Source organism: Neltuma alba, unplaced genomic scaffold, assembly GCF_004799145.2.
Source record: "Neltuma alba isolate B1F8T4 unplaced genomic scaffold, ASM479914v2 tig00010268_pilon, whole genome shotgun sequence".
NCBI lineage: Eukaryota > Viridiplantae > Streptophyta > Magnoliopsida > Fabales > Fabaceae > Neltuma > Neltuma alba.
The window spans coordinates 46896-65755 of record NW_021635193.1 but is presented as its reverse complement, the minus strand read 5'-3'; the positions used below and the strand labels follow the sequence as shown (position 1 = coordinate 65755).

At 35.1% G+C, this 18860-nt stretch overlaps 2 protein-coding genes across 2 annotated transcripts; both read right to left on the bottom strand.

Moving 5' to 3' along the window:
- Positions 1–262: 262 nt before the first annotated feature.
- Positions 263–7187, bottom strand: LOC114755389 (fe-S cluster assembly factor HCF101, chloroplastic). Its single transcript, XM_028944263.1, has 15 exons — positions 7061–7187; positions 6837–6974; positions 5264–5406; positions 5127–5177; positions 4672–4827; positions 4186–4329; positions 3959–4101; positions 3610–3679; positions 3332–3427; positions 3010–3099; positions 2819–2872; positions 2265–2388; positions 1772–1896; positions 1206–1328; positions 263–602 (listed from the first exon to the last, which is right to left on the bottom strand). The coding sequence occupies exons 1-15, from the start codon at positions 7125–7127 to the stop codon at positions 531–533; spliced, it is 1596 nt and encodes a 531-aa protein (XP_028800096.1). The 5' UTR covers positions 7128–7187; the 3' UTR covers positions 263–530.
- Positions 7188–9139: 1952 nt separating this feature from the next.
- Positions 9140–15296, bottom strand: LOC114755413 (VIN3-like protein 1). Its single transcript, XM_028944292.1, has 5 exons — positions 15195–15296; positions 14080–14146; positions 11531–12152; positions 10780–11090; positions 9140–10687 (listed from the first exon to the last, which is right to left on the bottom strand). The coding sequence occupies exons 2-5, from the start codon at positions 14108–14110 to the stop codon at positions 9498–9500; spliced, it is 2154 nt and encodes a 717-aa protein (XP_028800125.1). The 5' UTR covers positions 14111–14146; positions 15195–15296; the 3' UTR covers positions 9140–9497.
- Positions 15297–18860: the final 3564 nt, after the last annotated feature.

The window sequence follows — 18860 nt, the reverse complement described above, 5'->3', positions numbered from 1 at the left end:
TTCTAATTTAATTGGAGAAAAGTACACAATATAAGTTTAACTACCAAATAACCAACTTTTCTCAAAATTTAAAAGGAAACCAATTGACGTACTAGTAAAATTAAGACATCATTACTGTTTATAAAACATAAATAAGCGGCCCATCACCCATGTCAGGTTCTATGAAAATCCCCCTCCAGTGGCCATTTGAAGCTTCTATGATTTTTTTTTCCCCCCCGAGAGATGAACCATTACATATATGAGCTAACTAATGGTAATCATGTGTATTCTAGCCCTCAAGTTGTACATGGTATTGAAAGATACATGGAAGAGAAGCGTGTATGCTCTACTCGGGGGAACAAACAGTAAAGCACAAAAAATTGAAGAGCACGAATATTATTCTAAGCAACGTAGAAATCATAGAATAATCCTATCAAATCAAACCCTACTGATGGCAATAAATATATCGAGAAGGAGGGAGACTAAGTTGAAGGCTTCTTGGAGCTATCACACAGGAAAGATTCCAGCTCGTGATTTCAATAGCCAAAACATCACAACTGACCCATCAGCTGAGGAACGTCAACTAGCCGTTCTATTGTCTGCAGTTGATCATACGGAGCAATCTGCATGTACAGCAGAAGTAATAAATGATGTTTAGAAGGCAGGGCACAGTTATATAAATCTAAGCAACTAAATCAATGACAAAATGAGGAAACCAATAGGTGAAACTATAGCTCATATTCATAAAGATGCTGAATATAAAATCTGGAAGATAGCTTGGCATTTTAGGTACCCATCTATTGCTCTTTAGGTACGCTTCTAGAAAGCATGGACCCCTGGCACAACAATATATGAAGTATTTGTATGTAATTTAAACCGTCGGATATTGTTGGGCGTTTTATCAAATACATTTGACAAATAAGGTCACTACTATTTTCATGTCTCAGTGATTTGCAGGTGTTTTTCATTGCTTGCATGAAGCGGGACAATAAGGCACAGATATGTGTGTGTCAGTGTGTAAGTGAAAAGTTGTCCACCAAAAAAAGTCATAGAGAACGACCTTGTTCAAAAAGACATATTCAATGTATATATGGGGAGATATTTGCATCTAGCTTAATTGTCAAGATGATACGGAAACAGTACAAGTTGCTTGACAGCTAATTTATTTCTAGGACTTCAGTTTCCTATAGTGAAAATAATAGCATCTAACATGCCGTATCATTCACCTGGTTAAATCCATCAGGCCAAGTTATTGAAACAGCATAATTTCCCATGGGCCGGATTTCTTCTGGTTCAATATCTTCAGGAACATCAGCATACTGCAATTTCTGCTCCCCTGTCCATTCATCCTGTTCAATTAAGATTACCCGCTGATGAGATAGAGGCCATAACATGTGGTTCATCCAGAAAACACAAAACCATAGGATGTGAAAGATCGTGAAGAATGCACGGATTTGTGCCAAACACGGATGACCAGTCAAGGTACAGCTTATTTTAAGTCTTTCTATCTTTCTGATGAAGCAGACATGAAAAGGTACAAATTACTTCATCCCTAAAACTGTTTTATAACAGGTGACATTTAATTCCACCGTTACTCGAAAAGGATTACTCCAATTATCACCTATACTAAGATGCATGCCTTTGGAGGGATACCATAAAGCTTGCGTTGCTGTTGGTGGTAACAAGTAAAAGTGCAGCAACCAAAATGCTATGTACAGCTTAAATTAAATGACATTTTATTTTGGATTTAAAAAAAAAAAAATTGTAACTTTGCTTTTAAATATCAGCTTACCACACTCTGAGCAGAGCGATCATTCCGTCTGACTGTTGCTGGATGTAAAAAAAATTCTTCATCTGAATCTGGTACCTTCACTTTAATTGCCTTAATTGATTTATCATAGGAGACAGCAGTTGAAACTGAATTGAAAGCAAAATGTTTTTCAATAAAAGAAAAGTTAAATCGAATAAGTTAAAGAAACTACAATTTCGCACCCATATGACACAATAAGGAATTACATGTTTAGGATGTTCTTACGGTAGTCATAATTCATGATAAGCCCGGAGTACTTCTCAGCAAACTAGAAATTCATGGACTTAAGAAAAGGTTTAAAAAATCTAATTTACGCAGTCAGGTTTTCAGAATTTTCATGTAAAGAAATAAAAAGCGAAACAGTTTTGCAGTTAATCACCAAACAAGATATCACAGTTACGTGCATACAGGAAGAACTAGCTGGTACTGATTTACTGGAATCTTCCAAAACATTAAAAACCACACACAGCATTACCTTGTTGGCGAATCTTGGCACACTGTTGCACAACACAGACTCCTAGATTCTGGAAAGTTTTAGCAACCTCACCAAGAGGATCAGCAGCCACTTCAGGCATCCCACTATCTCCAGAAGTAGATAGCTGTGATAATTAGGTCTGTAAATACTCGAAATACACTTAACTCCTGTCTCATTTTCGTTTTGCATTTTGCATTATGTAATGACCTTAAAGAATGGCGTAAACAGTTTGTAAAATTGACTATGCAATTGAATTTTAATGTAAAACAATGCAACTTTAAGAATTCAAGAGTCTTCAACCACAATTGCATATGCTTTTTGCAGTGTACCAGTTTCAGACAACTGTCAAAAATCCAGCCCTGATTCTACCAAAAATATACTACTCAACAAGTATAATACGATTATTTTCGTTACACACACACCCCCCCCCCCCAAAAAAAAAAAAAAAACAGGTATTAATTGGACTGAGGTAACATGATGGGTTAATTAACACAAATAAAAAGTTTGACCGGAGCACAGTAATTTGAAAACCAAAATCCGGGCATAAGACATACAGTTGGCCTAATGGGAAGATCAAATAGATGAGGTATTCCAAACTGCTGGACGACCTGCAAGCATGATCAAACCAGTGAAAAGTGTCACAATTAATACACTAAAATTTGTCTTGCATTAACTAGCAAAAATAGGTATGTTTTTCCCCATTAAGTTTAATGAAGAGAACAAAAGAATTACAGAATATTCATGCCTGAGAACCTGAACCTCTACCGAATGGGTAATATCGTTTTCCATCAGCATCAAAATGAGACATGTTCTCAACAACAGCAACGCACGGCACCTTATGCATAAACAAACAAGAAATATATGTCAATATCAACAGTGGACAGCGTATCAAATATAAATTATTCTAATGATATGATTAGAAAGTACATTGATATGCCCTTTTTTTGGAAAAATGGCAAAAAGAGGAAGGATTAAAAAAAAAAATACAACAGTTAGAAGCCTATGAGCTAAAAAAAAAAACGATAATATACTAGAATGTTAAGGTCGTTCTATTGCACAATAGCCACCTTAAGTTTTGAAAACATGCGAACTCCTTTTGCAACATCAATGAATGCTAGCTTTTGAGGAGTAGTGACAATTACAGCAGCAGTTAATGGAACTACCTGAAGAAATAAAGGACCCATGTCAAATTTTTGAGAATAAAGTATTAGAGAACAACTTTGGGTATATAGGATTCATGGGCAGCCAGAATGTATTTCACAACAATAAAATAAATGAACAATGAGTAAGAAAAATGAGTATGATTCTAGTCCATAAAACCAGGGAAGAAGGGCAAAAGCAGGACCTGGCATAAGGTCAGTTGAATATCTCCAGTTCCAGGGGGCATGTCAATAACAAGGTAATCTAGCTCGCCCCTGCATTGAACAAGTCAAGATTACATATCAAGCAGAACCAATTAAATTCTGAACTAATTTCAGAAGTGGATCAGAATTAAAGGTTATATATCAAGCAGAGACCATTTAATCTTCAATCCAAATTCGGGAGTGGGTCAAAAAGTCAGCTTGAAATTTATAGACATGTCTTTTATAAGTCAACACAAAATTTTATACAATGGCAAGGACCATTTAACTCTAATAGCACACTATTTTTGGCCTTTTCAATCCTAAATAAATTATATTCTCAGAGCAGCATACCACTCAGTAGTAGTCAAAAGTTGGTTAATAACTCCAGAAACCATTGGACCTCGCATTATTGCACGTCCTTGTCCAGCAAAGCCAAAAGAGACCAACTTGACTCCCATGTATTCAGTGGGAATTATGGTCCTCTTCTCTGGGTTCTACAGTTACAACCAGATCAATTAGTTTGCAGCACTTCACTCGACTGAAAGTAAAAGATCAATTGATTGTTTTTCTTATATTACCATTTCCAACAGTCGATTTTCAGGAGAGACCATTGTTGGTAAACTTGGACCATAAACGTCAGCATCAAATATACCAACTCTAGCCCCCATACCAGCCAGAGTGTATGCAAGATTCACAGCAACAGTTGATTTTCCCACACCCCCCTGCAAGTTTTGATACATATAATTCAGGATGGGAAATTGAATTTGGGAAAACAAATTGACTCACATTTCAAACAAGAAGTCTTCAAAATTTAAAATTCTAGTTGAAACAGAATAGTTGGTATTTTGGTATCAAAACCATCGCATTTATTAGAAAATTATAAAGCGAATGGGTATTTTTCTCTGATAACACAGAATATCTTTGTTTGTATCCATTTGAGGAATAAAAAATTCTGAAAGCAATATTTCCTAGCTTTACAAGAGAAAAAAATACACAAGATCTTGAAAAATAGCTTAACATAACCAGATCTGAAAATGATGAAAGAAAACCCCCTGAAGGTCAACCTTGCAACTGGAGACAGCGACAGTATTTGAAATTGTCTGTAGACCTGCAGGAAGTTGCCCTGCAAATATAGGTTTGGCTGGTTGTGCTGACATTGTGACTTTCACATTTTTTACCCAGGGAAGCATTGCCACCACCTCATTTGCCTTCTGCTCAAACTGCCATTCATGTATATTCATTTACAGTCTCTTCATCACATCAGACCTCAAACATCATGCTTAAAGAAGGGGAAATAGGATTTGGACAAACTGCTGAGCTCTCACAAAATACATTGGTGAATATGCTAGCAGTGTTATGTGATAACTAGTAAGAAATAGAAATAAATACTAATCTATGATATATTAAAAATGCATGGAATATTTTATTTTATTGTCACTCCTATGAAATGAATCCAACTAAGTCTACCACTCTAACCTACATTAGTTGTTGCTCAAAAAATGGTAATTTTGTCATTTACCATGTCCTTGATTGGACATGCTGGTGTAGTGAGCTCTAGCCGAAAGGACACCTGAGATTCAAAGTAAGAAAAAAATGGTAAGAACAGTGTTATTTACATGCGTATTGCAGAAAATTTCAGGTCCATGCTTTTAAGACCTCTCCTAGAGTTTCCTCAATCTGAAGATCTTTCACAAATCCACATGTAACAATATCTGTTCCAAAGTCTGGATCAATGATCTGAGACAGGGCTTTCAACACGTCATCCTCAGCTGTGCCAGTTGATGCTTCAGAAGCTCCAGCTGCATATTTTACAAAGAACTATATGAACTTGAAGTGGCTAGAATATCAACCACCACAGACTCAAGGAAAAACTACGACTTTCTCAAATGATAAATTATGAGTATCAGTTACTTTGTGGATAAAACAACCAGTAAAGGCATGTTTCTTTTTCAAAACAAGCTTTTCTGCAGGGGGAAACCTTCAACATTGTCCACTACACGAAGATGCAATCACCATCCTTAAACAAAACCTTGAGAGCCTGTCCAAAACTCTGTTTGTGAGAAGCAATAATTTGTTGCTTCTTATAAATGTACGTTTAGTGGCTACTAAACAGACGAGCAAACAGGCTATGAGTTGTTAGACTGAAGACAACATTTCGAATCTGTATTCCATATGAATGTCTCATCAGACTGACATAATTTTCATCCTAAACAATTTCAACAGTCCATGTAATGTAGAATATCACTAGTCTTAAACCATATTAGCATGCAAAAGAAGGTTTTTGTGCTTAAACAAGACTCTGAAATAGCACATAGTTCTCATGATAGCAGAGATTCGGGCCATTAAACTCACTCTGAAGCCTGACCAGACCCTAAACTCTCATAAGGTTTTAGCTGGATGCTAATACCCATTTGGGCGATATTAACAACTTGTCAAATTGTCCCATAAACACATATGATGATCGTGATGGTTTGAAAAATTCTTTCAAGCCCAAATGCCAGGGAGCTGAAAATTGGGAATATTACAAGACGCAGATAGTATAAGGCAATTTTGGCTGCTGTCCCCTATCGAAAGTAATACATTTCAAAGAGGCCCAAGCACACCATAGGGCATATTAGACCAAGTTTTTAGAATGAAAAAGATGGGATCTGAACTAGGCATTAAAAGAAGAACCCGCAATTCGCAGTACAAAATGTCATCAATTCACCGCAAACTCCAAAAGTATCCGAATCTTTCCCTCTAGCAACTTTTCTAAAATAATAAAAATTCTCTTAACAAACAGGGTGTACTCTAGAAAATGTAAAGTGAATTACCAATTACCGTTGAAGGCAGAATCAATTATTTAGATTTTTATAACGTATGGGAACAGACTTTTTAATTCTCTCATCAATGGTAACCCACTGGCACTTCACTCTTAAAAGAGCAACCTGCAAATTGAAGCCGAATCTGAACATTTGGCAACAACTAACAAAACTAAGATTTGATCAAGCTGCGACATAAATATGTACAAGCTCGTAGGAAACTAATACGAACACTCCTTTTTTTTTTTTGTGCACCTTTGAAAGGAAGACACTGAATAGCCTTAGCAGTATATTATTTCACAAAAGCCCTTATTCATTATTCTAATAAGCTTCGCTGATAATCAACAAGTGAGGCTATAGTTGTCACCACCTCGACTACTAGTAAAACTATCTTTTGTCTGGCAAGCAAAAATTAAAAGGCAAATTACCTTCAAGAGAAGCAGCTCTCGCTTCACTAGAGCTCAAAATGGCCCTTTTATAAGACGTCCATGTTAAATTGTGGCCCCTTCTAGGCCGAAATGACACATTGATAGCAAATAATGAAGAAGACTTCACCGTGAGCAATCCTGCAAGAAGAATCCGAATCCCATGATATAGGCAGCAAGAGAAAGATTGGACGGTAGGAATCTGAAGCAGTTCGTGTAGAACTCACCTCTTAGCTGTGCGTTTGAGCTTCGCAAGGAAAGGTGAGGTGAGGATGGAGCATGTAGAAGTTGCATTATCGTGAGAGAAAAGAGAAAGACTCGAAGGAAACCAGAGCCAGAGGCGAACGGCAGTTTGCGGACCTCATCTTTCAGTTGGTGTTATTATTTAAAAATTTAATTTAATCCGTTTCCAGGGCCAGAATAATTAATTAATTAATTAATTGAATTAATTTTTGTCCTTGAATGACACCGCATACATGCCCCAATTTAAACAAAAATAATAATAAATGTATCGGATAAGAAGTCCCCATGGAGCTTATAAAATGCTAGCTCAGTGCTTAATACCACCTTGGTCCTATTTATATAAATAGAAGCCGACCGAAAAAAGTATAAAAATTAGTTGACTAATTTGAATAAATTAAAAAAATTAGTTATGTTAGTTGTTTGTAATAAATAAGTATTATTTTTTTTAAAATACACTTACTAATCAAGTGTCATTTGATGACACATTTAACATATACAATTACTATAAAGCCTATCTTTAAAAAAAATAGATAAATATAAGAGATAAAGTGAATTCGGGTCTTATATTGATGACTAAATTGAAAGTTAAACAAACTCTTATATTAAATATCAGGGATAGTAAAAGACTAAGACTATATAATTAGTCAATTAATCAATTAACAGATTTTTTTAATCTCTCACCTGAAATCATTTTTACTTATTTACTGGAAAGACTGAGTAGCCTTCGCATCTCATTCCCTTGTTATAGTTAGCTTGATCAACTTTAAGCCTACCTTGGTTATGATTGACTGCGTCACTACGAGACTGAAGGAGCTCAACTCAAATAAACACTCAATAACAACTTTACGTAAATTAATAAAGTTGGCTAAAATTAGTTATTTTTTGTAAAATATTAAAATTATGCTTAATAAAATTTATTATATTATAAAATAAGCCAGAGTCCTTATAAGAAGGATTGGGAAGTTTTGTTTAATTGATGTAATTTAAATTTTGTAAAAAAAAAAAAAAGGAAAGAAAATATGCATCTCAGACCAAGTTGAGTTCAGATCTTTCATGTTTAAAAGGTAAGCAGAAAAATTTCAGGGGAAAAATTGAATCCATGACAATATTATTTAAAGATTAATCACAGTTAAATTATTGCAAAAAAAAAAAGTTGTAATAAACAATGTGATTTTTTTTGGCAAATAACTCATTTTTGCAAGTGAAGATTCCGATTCCACAATGCATTAATATAGACTAACTCATCACATCATACCGCACTCACTAGATTAAATTAAGCTCTCATTCTCCTACACGCGCAACTAGCAGCCACTTTGACATATTAAACGAAAATAATAACCTACTGATTTTTTTATTGATATTGTTTGATACTTCCATACATTTCACTGGTTCAAAAATTAGTGAAGGCGAGCACAAAAATGAGAACAAATTCTAGAAGACCTTATTATGATTTTGCTACTTTATAACAACCAAGGCTTTGAACTTCATGCCAAGATGTTATTTTTGCCTCCCAACTCCCAAGTCCTACCAGCTCTAGACGAGTATCCATGACTACAGCTTGAATTCTCTCCCACGTTGGAGAACATCCGTGAAAGAAACGACAAAAGGAAACAAAAGAAAAGAAAGGTCTCAACTCCCACACATGTCCACTTTATTTGTCACCCTCCAAACTCACACGAACTTCAACCAAAAATTCTGGAGGATTCTTGCACATATTTATTCATCAATAACATATAAGCAGCAACGCGTGTATGGTTTTGGAAACCACCAGAGCATTATTTGCTTGTACTAAAACTATCAGTTTTCAACATAAAACTAAACATGCAAGTAAGAAGCTTGTGTAGTTGGATAAAGAGAAGTTTTTAGTTCCCTCCGCTTGGCAGAGCAGGGTCAATGGAGGTTGCATCTCGAATCCAGACCGTCAGATTGAAAAACTTGGAAAAAGCAACATTGTTTAGCATAGATGAGGCAGATCATTTCGTTTGAACAGGAATCTCTTCTTTCTTTCTTTCTTTTCCTTGGGGGGCGTGTTGTATAGAAGAATGGCAGGGAATGATAAAATCAGAGATAATTTCATCTGAATTCAAATGAAAGTAAAATAAATTCTAACATCTTCAATGATTAAATTCATAACTGAATAATTGCAGTAACTTGGAAAAAGTGAAATATCTTCTGAAATTTCACATCCAAAGGCCCTCCCTCCCACTAAAAATGAGTTACTGTCTCTGTAATCATCAATGCATATCCACTTAGCCAGACAAATTGTCTGCAATTAAAATGAATCACTTTGCTGGTGATTAATAGAAAAAATGCCTGTACATGGTAGGCAGAAACAATCAGAGGGAGACTTCCGGCTGTAAGATGGCAGGGCTTGATGTAAATACCAATCTTGTATAAAGAACAAGATTCAACGCTTGTAATTTAATGCCAAAGCTTACCACAGAATCCATTTCTTGGCCTCTTGTTAGATATAATATCAGAAAAAGAGTCAACCAGTTGTCCAGCCAAACTACTAGGGTCATCAATCAGAGTTTGAATATAGGTATTGACCACCCTACGTTCTTGCTCTGTTGACCTCAAACTAAACCATGTTAGCAATTTCAACCGAAATTCCTGCTTAATGTGGCCCTCACATTCTAGCCAACGAATTACTTTAACACAATACTCAAAGTTCTCATCCAGGGAACAAGATCCATCAGAAATGCGTAAAGGAGATCCATTTATCAAAGTGCTGTCACAATCATGAGTCTCTTCATTTGTGCTTGCCACTCTTTTCCTGCATGCAGCATCTACACGTGAATCAACAGCTGGCACTTCTCCAGTTGGCCTGTGGGTCCAGGTTTGCGAATCACCACTGCCATGGGATCTTGCTAAACCAACCTTCTCAATATCATGAGAAGCAGCATCATCATCAGCCCCAGTAGCCTGCTGCAAGGTGCAACCGTTATCTTCATCCCTAGAAGACTCAAAAGGTGGTGTTAATTCTTCATTTAAATCAGGAACTGAAACAACATTTAAATCAAGGCCTCTCGAAACTTTAGGCAATGTCTCTTCTGAATATTTAGGTCCGACCATTTCACTTCCTCCACAGCAATTTTTCACATCAGCACAGCAAAAACCCTCAAAGCAACCTTGTTCTTGAGCCCAAGCAAGGCGCAGAACTTTTCCAAGATCTCGAACCTTAAATCCACAGTCCGCCATTGTGGGATTGGGCTCCGTTTTGGGGTCAGAAGAAGTGCCTCCAGTTTTATGGTTCTCTTTATTATGATTCGGAGCAGCCAATGAAGAAGGATTTTTTCTAATTATTTCAATGCTCTTAGTGAAACACTTGGCCTCAGAATGACCCCGATCACATGTATCTGTGTAAGATACAATCCGAAATGTATATTCTGTGCAAGGTTGGAGGTTTGATATCAGAATCCTCCTCTGAGATTTCGGGAAAACACAAACAGGATCTTTAGTGTGCAGTTCCTCCCCACTTTTGTAATACCAGAGCTTGAAACCCTTGATGTCCTCAGAAGATGAATTAGACATTTCAATCAAAATGATTTTGACTGAGGAAGCCATCACCTCTTCAAAAACAAACTTGCAGGCAGCAGGGAGCGAACCTTCTGTAATTAAACAAAGCCATCATACATCAAGATAGTGAAACTTGATTGAAAAGCAAGATGAACTAAAGAAAACAAAAAGTATTAGTTTCAACCTCTGGAATCTGGATTTTCGCTGGAAACAGAGGCCAGCCACTCGTCAGCTTTCTCAACAGCAAGGGAGCACAATTTCTGCACATCACTCGCAATAGAGAGTCTGCTGACAATGCCCCTTGCCATCTTGGCAGAAACACCATTAACTGGACCAACTTCTGTTTCCAGTTTAGCCTTCGCCTCTTGCACAATCTCATGGAGTTCTTTAAACCTTGAAGTCCCATTTAGAAGCCTGTAGCTCAAATATATTCTATAACAGAGTACATCAACACGTCGAGCATCCTTTGCTATACTTAGCTGCTTTCTCCAACATCTGTCATTAGGAACAGTAGCCACAAAATTAATCAACGCAGGTCTTAAACTTATGTTACCATGATGCAAGTTACAAATGGAAAAATGCATGATTTTTATTTATCCCAATTTCATATTTTATGATCAAACAAAAACACAGCAAGGCCATAGTGAAATTCATTTCCCAGAACAGGGGACATTAGAGATGGCAAAAACTGCAATTGTTGCATGCCTGCTTTACAGCTCCAAGCATGCATATGATGGAGAGAGAAGTGTATAGTACAAGTAAATTATTTCAAAAATTCATAGTAAATTCAGAAAGCTTATCAAGGAGTGATCTGTTCCTGCAAATTAAATCAGTTTAATAAAGGCCTCATTGAGTCTCTCCTTTCTTTTCTTTTCCTTTTTTAAAATCACCAGATGGGGGCATGCATGCACAACTCAGAAGGTAAAGAATATTACCCAAGTATCCCCGTAACTTTACCACAAGTTGCACAACAATAGCCACCATCTAGTTGCATCAATTGCCCATGATCAACAACTCCCACTTTTTCATGTTGGATGGCACACTCGATATGGCAAGATAACCCACAGGAATCACCCTGAGCAGATTCAGATGTGCAGACCAACCAAAGACTAGGATCCTTGTTATCATCAAAAAGGTGACAGATACAACAAGAGCACCTTCTACAAAATGTGTCGTCTATAGACAGAACAGCTCTACAGGCAGAATTTTTACAGATCCAGGAGTTTGTATGCCCAAAATCCGAAGACTGGTCAGGCGTTGGCAGGAGTCTTGTGGGATTTTCTCCCTTTCTATGTTGCTTTTTAGAGGACTGGTTACTGCTAGAAACCTTTTTTGAGTCCTGTTTCTTGGTTGCCTTACTTGACTTATTTTCAATCACCCTGCCTTTTGCTGAAATGTTCTTTTTGTCTTTATCAAAGCATGTCCGCAGAAGTTCCTTTTTTGGACCAGATTTAAGGAACTCCTGCAGGAGTTCTGGACTTCTTGAAGCATCATCTGAATGGCCATTTTTCTCTGGAGTGCTTTGCACGCTGGAAGAAAGGCTTTGAAGACCAGAAACTGTACAGCAATAACCAAACGTAAAATAAGTCTCAGCAACAACAATAGACAAGCTGCACTTTAGGAATAACAAAACCCAGATTCACAGACGAACATGATTGATTAAAGAGAAGAAGGAAAGGTAGAAAATTATCCCCGAACATCAACAATGCATGGTAAATAAATTTTTTGAATTCAGATCACCAAACAAAATCGCATGTAAGAGTAGTATAAGCAAAACTCATTTAATAACATTCTTTCTATAATTGACTCATCATGCAAGCAGACCAAGGTAACTTAAAAAGGAACAACCGTGCCAAGTTAGTTTTCCAATACAGAAGCACTAGCAGTCCAATTTATTAGTAGTTGACATTAAATCTGAAGTTATGTTGCAATTCCGGGCAAACTCTATCTCTAACACCTATATTATATGCTTGATTAAAAAAAAATCATTTGGACTTTGTTAGCCTCAATTACATAGACCCAGGAGCCAGGAAAGCTGCAAATCCAAAGAGCTAACTAAGCAGGGTCATTTGTCCACTTTGGCATCATTCATGCATCAAGAACTCTTGCTCAATTCCTCCAAAAGGCAGCAATCCACGTAAATTTACTATACAAATTAAAATAGCTTAATAATATAAAACATATTTAGCAAAGGACATCATGTAAATAAGTAGAGTATATGCACACGTGTTTGAGCCACTGCAGAGCAAAAGAGGCTACAGTAACAAATCTCAACAAGAAACAGATAGATTTTATGTTATCGTAAAGGGAGTTTACAAGTCATCAACCATCTCTGACAGGTTAAAATTGTACAGAAAATGATCTCCAGAAAACATGGCCAAGGTCAAATTTTCTCACCAAAAGACAGCATTTACACCTCAGGAAGAGGGAATAAACGAGGCAACAAAATAACCATGCATGCAAAAAGGCAGTTTCACAATAATCCAAACAACCAAAAAATAAATAGAGGAAGAGTACTAGGGAAATTGAAACCAAGAAATCAATAACTCATAAAAGAGTAGATACTTTGATAATCCAGAGTGGCAAGCCATATGCATAAAGTTTATCAAAACGTGCAGAATTTATCATGTTGGCAGTTCAGCTAGCTATAATTTGTTGATCTGAAACCGCCAATATTCAGCAGCAACCAATGTAAATTGATGAAACCAGTCACAATCTACTACTTATATTTAAACGGGGAAGAATACATGTCCCTTATGCTTTATATTTATGCTAAATCAACAACAAAAGCATAAATTAGTGCTAATAAAAAAGGGAATATTATTAAGTGATCAAATCCACAACAAAATATGCTGAATATTAAGAGAACAAAGCAATAAAAAAGGGATATCATTAAAGAATATTTCAAGCTAAAAAGGGATGGATGGCCCATGGCATCGTACAAAACAGAGATTATTTTAAGGTAAAATATAATTTAATACAACTGAAAACATATTTTATTGATAGAAAGCTCAGATAGGGTTTGTGAACAGACTGTGCAGCCACTGCTTGAGTTGTTGTTAAAACACGTTATAATTAATAAGTCCCTTACACAGCATAATTCATGCTATTCATACTACTTGACTGAAGAACACCACATAGGTCTGTTTTTAATTTAATATGACATAATTCCAAATAGAAACAAGAATAACGGAGAACGCAGTCCAATATTTCCCAGAGCCACAGACACAGTTGCCTTCTAAAGCTCTACTAAACTGAAAAACCTCACAAAAGTGAAAGAATAAGAGAGCAGAGACTAACAATCATGTTTTCAGTAATTAACAGTATCTTATACCATACAGGAAATTTTAACTAATATCACATTGGTTTTTTACTCTGAGGAAATATCGAGACAGCATATTAGGTATTTTAACCATGAAAATGCTTTAGCAGAACATTGTTCTAACTATTAAGAGTGCAGACTTGAAAGTGAGCTCAAACATACCTTTAGCAAGGAACTTTTCTTCTAAATCCATTCACAAAAGCTCAACACTAAGATGAATGGCCCTTTTCTGACAAAAGAAGAGAAATCATGTCAGAGGTGTGTCATAAGCTGATGAGCAAGAAGATCAACGTGGAGTCTTGCATGAGTTATAACCTTGCTTGATTTCCAAGGAATAGAATAAGTAAGCTAGTTAGTAGAGTCTAATGGTTATGCAGCAAAGAAAAGGAAATTATTTAACCAATTTTAAGAGCTATTAGCTTGAGTTAGAAATTAGGACTCCTAAAATCAAACAATAACTATCACCACTGTTAAAGCTGAACTTCTGTTTAGGATTGTCTGCTACATTTTTCCCATATCAAAGAAAAAGTAACGATTTTTCACGGGTGCCATGGCAATCCAAATACTCTAATACCAGAATGTGGTTGACGAACTGAACACAATAGGCCAGAGAGAGTACATATGATAGTACAATGTGGGGATTGAAAAATTAATAAAAATTTATTCTAACTAAATTACAACCATAGACTCATCAAAATTTCAAACAAATCATACCCCCCTCCAAAAAAAAAAAAAATCATTTCTTCCCTATTTGCAGCCTACAATGCCTCATCCAAAATATTTAAAATATTAAGGAAAACGTTGAAAAAAGAGCACAGAATTCTCCGCACTTAAAGGGGGGAAATTGAAGAAGAAAATCCTGCCTTTTCATATAAATGAAAATTCTAAAATGGAAAATAATGTAATATGCAGAAACATTCAACGAACATAACATAGAGAGACGACTAGAACCAGAATAAAATCGCAAATATCCTGATGTGTGGTTTTTCCCATATGCATTGTGCACATTAACAAGAAGGGAATTTGAGGAAGCTTTCAGAAAGCATATATAAACCATTTCGATACAGAAGATAAAAGAGAAGAAAAGCTCAGATTTTTACAAAATTATCAATGGAAAAGAAGCATAATTTGATAACAGAAAACAAACCAGGAATATAAAGAAAGCTAAGAAAAACAAGGACGAATCTGCGGAGAAAAAGAGTCGAAAATACACAAAAAGAATAAGTATTTTTCAGAAAAGAAAAGAAGAAGCTGAGAAAAGGATCTGCAGGGAGCACCTGAAGCGAATGATGACGAATCAAGGGTTTTTGCGGAGCAAAGCTAAGAAATTAGCTCCGAAAGAGCATGAATCCAAACAGGAAATTCTTCCTTGTTAGTTGGTTCGAAGAGGGGGAGAGAGAGGAACTTGTACGAGTCGTTCACGTTTTAGAGAGGTGAGGGAGCAGAAGGGAACTCACGCGCGGAGGGACAGCGTGTGAGAACATGTGTTAGTTTGAAAGCCAGGGTTTAGTTCTGCTGCACCTGCACGGTTTCGGGCACCCTCCTCCCCCCCATCTACCCACCGTACTCAATTTTAAATATCTTGAATGGACATAATTACCCCGCTGGAGTCAAAAGTGATCACAATAAAATTTAACAAAAAAGCTTAGGATAGTCAACGTGGGAAAAAATAGAAATGTGAAGAACAGAGAATTGTGAAAAAAAATTTTCACAATATCATCAATAAATAACTATCTTAAAATTTTGCACATACTTTACTAATAAAAAATTTTAATGAAATTCTAAAATAGGTTAAAAAACTTAGAGAATCTAATCAAATGATACTATGTGGCAAAATTTATATATACTTATCTTTTTCCACTTTTGCTAAGATCAAGCGTAGCGTGCTGAAATTTATATAATTTACAAAATTGTATAGTTTTAATAAAGATAATATTTATATTAATTTTCTTATATTTATGATATCAAGTTCTCCATACATTTTAGTTTTAAAATATTAATATTTAATAGCATTTAATTATAAATTCACATAAAAATGACTATAAAAAATTTAACCTAAATTTTAGTCAATTTTTTATATTTATTATGAAGAGTTTCCTTTTTTTTTGCCAACAAAAAGTTTCCAGTTATACATATTCACACCTCCTGATTTTAAAAGCAAGACACATAATAATAAATAAAATCAATATAAGTGATTTAATGTCCCTTCCTCAATAAATCTTTATAGCTTATACACGTGTCAACAGCAGCTGGAAGGGGTTCACTATTATTTACCAAGGGCAATAACGTCCAGGAGAAATTGCGTGTGTATGAATGAAGTGGAAAAGGAATAAGAAGAATTTTAAAAAAATAACCGTGACTTTAGCTAGGTCTGCTCCGGCTGAAAAAGTACATAAAGTGGCGATTCCTCATGTCATTGGTCCGTATGCGCTCCACCCTATTTACTGCGCGTGAACTTACCATTATCCATAAAAAATTGCTTATTTATTTTTGTTTTTATTTGTGCGCCTCTTTCCGTCGTACTATTTATTTGTTCATGATTTTAAAAAAAGAAATGAACCTCGGGAACGTTTGCTTAAGAATTATTGAATATTTTATTTAATCCGAAAATATGAGACTCTTTTCCATTTTGGTTCCACAGGCCCTTTAGCCTAAATTAGGTAATTACACGTAGGTGGATTCTTCCATTTTCAAACCAGATCAGGTACAATATATAACAATAATTGTTAATTATTAATACTTAAATAATTAATTTATTCAAATATAGAATTCTTAAATATAAAAGTTAACGAAGTATTCATTTTAATACTAAATATAAAATTTTAATTCATTTTTTTTATTTGGTCAAAAGTTTTTTCTTTCCACTGAGAGTACAAAGAATTTTTAGCTCTTTCAACAATTGTATTTTTCATAGATTCAAATTTGTGTTTTTCTTCTTAGAGAATAAAGTCACTTACCACCTCAACTAACTGTTTGTTGATAAATCTCAATATAATATCTCGTCCCAGTTATATACTTTTCAATGTAAATAATTAAAGGAGATATTTTCAAAAAAAATCAATATGTATTTTTATAAACTAAATTAACTAATTTTTTACTAACTTTTACAATTGGGATTTAAGGACCATGATTTTGGCAGATTGCAGAAGGGAATCAAACATGCAAATTGTTTGGGAAGTAGTATATGTTTTTTTTTTTAATTAATTAATGAGGGCAAAGGCGATCGAATATAATGCAAGATGTCCAAGAAAAGCAAGCAGGCACAGACACCGGTAATGAGATACGTGGGAGGCATGGTCAAATCGACGTTATCGTAATCCAGGCTGTTGCGCGTGGACGACAGAGGAAAAGGTCGTCACGCGGGTTCAACTATTGGCAAAGTGTGAAGAAGATGTAAGAACGCAACCACAACGTTGACATTATATAATATATTCAAATTAGGAGGCCACACCAGAATAATAATCCAAGGAAAGACGCAGATTAAACGAAGAATGATGCTGCTGTATGCTATAATATAACACGAAAGGAGGAAAAGAAGATGCGCGTAGGTAGGAATCTGGTGGGTTTATTTTGATAAGGAGGGGACGACGAGTTGAGTTGAAGAATATATAACTATGACAACAGAGGACGAGGATTAAGAAATAAGCTAGCACCGTAGAGAGAGATCCCCCCCTTTAACTATATACTACCTCCGGTTCTAATTATAAAACTTAGTTGACTAATTTATTTGTTATTTGTTAAATGACAGCATGCACAATAATAAATGAAAAGTAAGATACTACCACTTTAATCCCTATTATTTGTTACTTGTAGGAGTTTTTCACATATTTAAGAAAACATTAAATAAATGAAGTCTTTCATTTTTACCAATATTAAAGAAATGAATGGTATACTCATTTTTAAAATTTTAATGAAATCACTCCTAACTATAATCTAAAAAAAAAAAATTTCTTTTTTATCTCATAAATAGGACTAAAAGAGTGATAACAATTGACAAAATAACAAATTAGAAGTAAAAATATAATAAGATTATTTATAATATCAAGGGTTAAAAAATACCTTCTCCTTATTTTATGAATATGATAAGGAGAATATTTAAAAAAATAAAATATTTAGAATAACTAATAAACAACTTTTCAATCGTGATTCACATAACAAGTGAGATGAGTTTAATCTAAATTTACATAGAACATACTTATAAATATCTATTTAATTTTTTTGACCTGGGTATCTATAAATATTTATAAAAATAATACTAAACAACCACTAGAAAGACACACCAAGCACAAGGTGCATAAGGTTGGAGAGGGAGGTGGCCTGCCTTAATTGTATGTGTTGTGTTTTTATTTATTTATTTATGAGACTGAGGAGGGAAGGATTGGGAAGGGTGGAGCGTGGCTTAATTGGAGCAGGGCACACAAACAAAGGGGGCCGTCTCAGTAGCGTTATTGGTAGGTGTGTGTGATTTTGACGACTTTCATGCCTTCGTCCCACCAGTTGCCCCCTTTCGGCCCTTCCCATTATATATCACGATTTTTGTTGCCGCACTTTTTATTCCTTCTTTTTTTCTTTTTAAAATTATCCAATCAATCAATGCCATGATTCTCAATTTTCAAGAGTTTTTGAATTATACCTTTTTTTTAAATTAAATCAAGCTCACATTGATTATTGTGTGGGTCACTAACAATACGACTTACTCAGTCCTTAAAATAAAGCATATTTAACTAATTTGATTAGATTAAAGAAGTTGATAAGTTAGTTAATTATAAAAAAAGTGACATATTTTTCCTAAAACATCATAATCATATTTCTTAATACCCTTTTCCCTCTTCTACTTCATTATAGTTGAGAGAGTATCTACAAGGGTAATTTAGAAAAAACTGATAAATATGATAAATGAGTCTTATATTTAAGATCAAAACTAATTCAAGAATTAGGCCATA